Raw genomic sequence first — 4,862 nt, 5'->3', positions numbered from 1 at the left:
ACCCCGGGGGGCCCACGCACGCACGCACGCACGCACACCAACACACACACACACACCACACACACACACAACACACACAACACACACACACACACACACACACACCACACACCACACACACACACACACACACACACACACACACACACACACCACACACACAGGAATGCAATGCACAGAATAGGTTATGGTACATACTCTATTCACACCCTGACGATTAGCCGCTGCAAGCAGTAGGGGTGTGCTGTGGTTGAGTGGTGCACACAGTGCATTGAGAGGTCCATAAAGTATTAGGCTGCTGCTGCTGCCTTCTGCCATCAAGTCATTCTCTGTGCATACCCTCCACAATGAGCACCTACAACAGAATTGCTTCTCATTATGGACCATGTCATCAAATACCACCTATTATAGTTGTGTGTGTGTGTGTGCGTGTGTGTGTGTGTGTGTGTGTAGCGGGTAATCTGGTCTGCTGTTTGCTCAATCTCACACCTTTGCTGATGCTAATTTCTCAGCAGTATACTGTAGTATGGTGAATAGTATCTGACCAGTATAATGTAGTACATGATGAATATCTGAGCAAGATACTGTAAGTAATGGTGAATAATTATCTGAGCAGCACTATACTGTAGTAATGTGAAATATCTAGCAGTATACTGTATAAATGTGAATATCTGAGCAGATATACTGTAGTAATGGTGAATATCTGAGCAGTATACTGTAGTAATGGCTGACATATCTGACAGTATACTGTAAGTAATGTGAATATCTGAGCAGTATTACTTCAGTAATGATGAAATATCTGAGCAAGCAGTATACTGTAGTAATGGTGAATATCTTGAGCAGTATTACTGTAAGTAATGAGTGAATATACTGAGCATATACAGAAGTATACTGCTAAGTAATGCGATGCCATATTCCTGAGCAGGTATACTCGTAAAGTAATGGTGCATATCTGAGCAGTATTACCTGTCAGTAATGGTGATATCTGAATAGTAGTATACTGTAGTAATGCGTGAATATCTGAGATTATAACATGTAGTAATGCTAATATCTGAGCAATATCACTGTACCTAGTAACTGCTGAATATCTGAAGCAGTATACTGTATAGTAATGCTTGAATATCTGAGCAGTATACTGTAGTAGCCGATATCTGAGCAGTATACTGTAGAAGCTGATATCTGAGCAATCACTGTAGTAATGCTGAATATCTGAGCATTAATACTGTAGTAATGCTTAAATATCTGAGCAGTACACTGTTAGTAATGACTGAATATCTGAGGCATTATAACTGTAGGTAATGCTTAGATATGTCTGACGCAGTAATACTGTGAGTATGCTGAATATCTGAGCAATACCACTGTAGTAATGTCTGAATATCTTGAGCGTATTGACTTAGCAATGCTGAAAATATCTGAAAGACAGTATACATGTACAGTAATGCTGAATACTCTGAGCAGATTATACTGTAGTATGCTGAAAATAATCTGAGCAGTATACCTGCAACTAACGGTGCGTAGTCAGAAAGCAATGTTTCTTTGGAGCCATGTTTCCAAATAATCTTTTCATTGTAATCGTACACCTTGAGCCGTATCTAGGTTGTTTGTATCGAATGTAACTTGAGAAGGTCTGACAACATTTTGTTTAGTCATTTACTGTCGTGGTCTGTTAAAAGATCCAGCAATGAATCATTTTCATACTCAGATCTCTGCGATGATTCAGACTTTTTGTCACTTATTTTGAAATGTCAGGAATGTTAAGTCAAAATCAGAGTTGATAATATTAAATATTGTAGAAAGACACAAAGCCGGGCAATCAGACCAGTTTTACTCATCTCATTAATACGCGACAATGTCCATGCAGTCCACAAAATCAGACGTGTTGCTTTAGCCCCAGTTCACAATCCAGCTGTACTGTGAGTAGGGAAACACAGCAGGAAACTATCAATGCAAAAGGCGATGCATGTTGATATTCTAGTCCATACCCCTCCACCGTCCCAAACACATTAAGACACACGTTTTAAGGCTTACCAAAGCTGCCAGCTTTGCACTGAATCAAGCCCTACGTTTTGGTACCAATATCTAAAATTCATCGTTACCCATCTTCATCCAGCCCCTCTTTATATCTCTCCCTCCTCCAGGACACTCTTCTCAGTGCCTCGTGCAGCGTCCCCACAGCATCCCCAGAGAGACCTGGGAAAAACCCTCCAGTAATACACAGTTACCCTGTGTGTGTGGGGTGTGTTGGTGTTGCTGTGTGTGTGTGTGTGCTGTGCTGTGTGTGATGTGTGTGTGTGCGTGTGTGTGTGTGTGCATAGTGTTGTGTGTGTGTGTGTGTGTGAATGTTGAATTGCCTGGTGTAGTGTGGTTGTTGTAGTGTGTGCCTGTGCATGGTTTGAGTGTTACAAAGAATATAAGGGTGTGCCTGCATGCACCATGTGTGTAGTGTGTCCTTAGATGTGTCTGTTTCTCCACACCTCGACGACAGAATGTTCAGACCAATATACGGGCGCGGCAGAAGTCACTCTCCGTGCTCATTCCACATTATTGAACACCCTGTGACTCCCAAGATGCTACGGGCATTTCCACAGGTGAGCATACACCACCCTCACTTAAGGACCACAGAGAAACCTGCCGTACGTACCGGACTTTTCTCTACTTCTTTGTCGTGTCACTCTGTCTCTCTCCTCTCTCTCTCCTCTCTCTCTCTCTCTCTCTCTCCTCTCTCTCTCTCTCTGCTCTCTCTCATCTCTCTCATCTCTCTTCTCTCTCTCTCCTCTCTCTCTCTCTCTCTCTCTCTCTCTCTCTCTCTCTCTCTCCTCTCATCTCTCCTCTCACTTCCCTCCCTCCTCTCATCTCCCGTCCCTCGCTTATTCTCTCGCTCTCATACTTCTCCCTTCCCTCCCTCCCTCACCTCCCTCCCTCACCCTCCCTCCCCTCCCGCCCGATCTCCTCTTCCTTATCTCCTTCTCCTCAGCGCAGAAAGTACGTGGGAGTTTGCCCACTGTTGAAAGTCACTCGAGACAGGGAAAGAGAGAGAGAGTGGTTGTGTACACATGTCTTAATGCCTCATCAGCCAGAGACAAGCACATTTATATACAGTACCAGTCAAAAGTTTGGACACCTACTCATTCAAGGGTTTTTCTTTATTCTTACTATTTTCTACATTGTAGAATAATAGTGAATACATCAAAACTATGAAATAACACATATGAAATCATGTGGTAACCAAAAAAGTGTTTTGAGATATTTGAGATTCTTCAAAGTAGCCTCCCTTTGCTTTGATGACAGTTTTGCACACTCTTGGCATTCTATCAACCAGCTTCACCTGGAATGCTTTTCCAACAGTCTTGAAGGAGTTCCCACGTATGCTGGGCACTTGTTGTCTGCTTTTCCTTCACTCTGCGGTCCAACTCATCCCAAACTTACTGGGACTATCATTTGAAAAACAAATCATAGTCCCACTAAGCGCAAACCAGATAGGATGGCGTATCAATGCAGAATGCTGTGGCAGCTATGCTGGTTAAGTGTTCCTTGAAATCTTAATAAATCACTGACAGTGTCACTAGCAAAGCACCCCCACACCATCACACCTCCTCCTCTATGCTTCACGGTGGGAACCAAACATATGGAGATCCTCTGTTCACCTACTCTGCGTCTCACAAAGACATGGCGGTTGGAACCAAAAATCGCAAATTTGGACTCATCAGACCAACGGACAGATTTCCATTGGTCTAATGTCCATTGCCTGTGTTTCTTGGACCAAGCAAGTCTCTTCTTATTATTGGTGTCCTTTAGTAGTGGTTTCTTTGCAGCAATTCGACCATGAAGGCCTGATTCGCGCAGTCTCCTCTGAACATTTGATGTTGAGATGTGTCTTTTACTTGAACTCTGTGGAGCATTTATCCTCTGCAGCAGAGGTAACTCTGAGTCTTCCTTTCCTGCGGCGGTCCTCATGAGAGCCAGTTTCATCATAGCGCTTGATGGTTTTTGCCACTGCACATGAAGAAACTTTAAAAGTTCTTGAAATTTTCCGTATTGACTGACCTTCATGTCTTAAAGTAATAATGGACTGTCATTTCTCTTTGCTTATTTGAGCTGTTCTTGTCATAATATGGACTTGGTCTTTTACCAAATAGGGCTATCTTCTGTATACCACCCCTACCTTGTCACAACACAACTGATTGGCACAAATGTATTAAGAAGGAAAGAAATTCCACAAATTTACTCTTAACAAGGCACACCTGTTAATTGAAATGCATTGAAGGTGACTACCTCATGAAGCTGGTTGAGAGAATGCCAAAAGTGTGCAAAGCTGTCATCAAGACAAAGGGTTGTTTCTTTGCTTACTACATGATTCCATATGTGTTATTTCATAGTTTTGATGACTTCACTATAATTCTACAATTTAGAAAATAGTAAAAATAAAGAAAAACTAGGTGTGCCTGTTACTGTAGCTTATATTGCAAGCACAGGTTATTATGCATAAGTAAATGATTGCAATGTGATCAACTACTTTGGCTATAGCACCATCTCGCTGGGAATGGAAAAGAGATATCTGTGAAAACATATCTCACCTTTAATGCCAGTCTAACTTTGGTAGCATAGGTATGGCCTGCTAAAACAAACGTATCATTGAGGCTCTACCGCCAGGACGGGAGATTGAATTGTGCTCTCCCTGGTTCTGTTTAGCGACGGTACGAGGCGATACGAGGGTTCCTAATGAAGAGATTCTGATTCTGTCAGCCTCTATCGGTCATATTCTATTGCGCCAGCCTGCTGCTTGAACCCAGGTGTCAGCCTCTATCAGTCATATTCCATTACCCCAGCCAGCCTGCTACTTGAACCCAGGTGTCAGCCTCTAT

At 42.7% G+C, this 4,862-nt stretch overlaps 1 protein-coding gene across 1 annotated transcript in view; it reads left to right on the top strand.

The window, feature by feature from the left end:
- Positions 1-4,862, top strand: part of LOC111957589 (kinase suppressor of Ras 2) — a 134,954-nt gene that overhangs the window by 83,983 nt on the left and 46,109 nt on the right. Inside the window, exon 7 of the mRNA XM_070436911.1 lies at positions 2,455-2,588. Within this exon, the coding sequence (XP_070293012.1) occupies positions 2,455-2,588 (134 nt within the window). The remainder of the gene's footprint in view (positions 1-2,454; positions 2,589-4,862) is intronic.

This window comes from Salvelinus sp. IW2-2015, linkage group LG33 (genome assembly GCF_002910315.2).
Source record: "Salvelinus sp. IW2-2015 linkage group LG33, ASM291031v2, whole genome shotgun sequence".
Classification (NCBI taxonomy): Eukaryota; Metazoa; Chordata; class Actinopteri; order Salmoniformes; family Salmonidae; genus Salvelinus; species Salvelinus sp. IW2-2015.
Note: the sequence above shows the minus strand (reverse complement) of the source record. Positions and strands in the feature narration are given on the sequence as shown.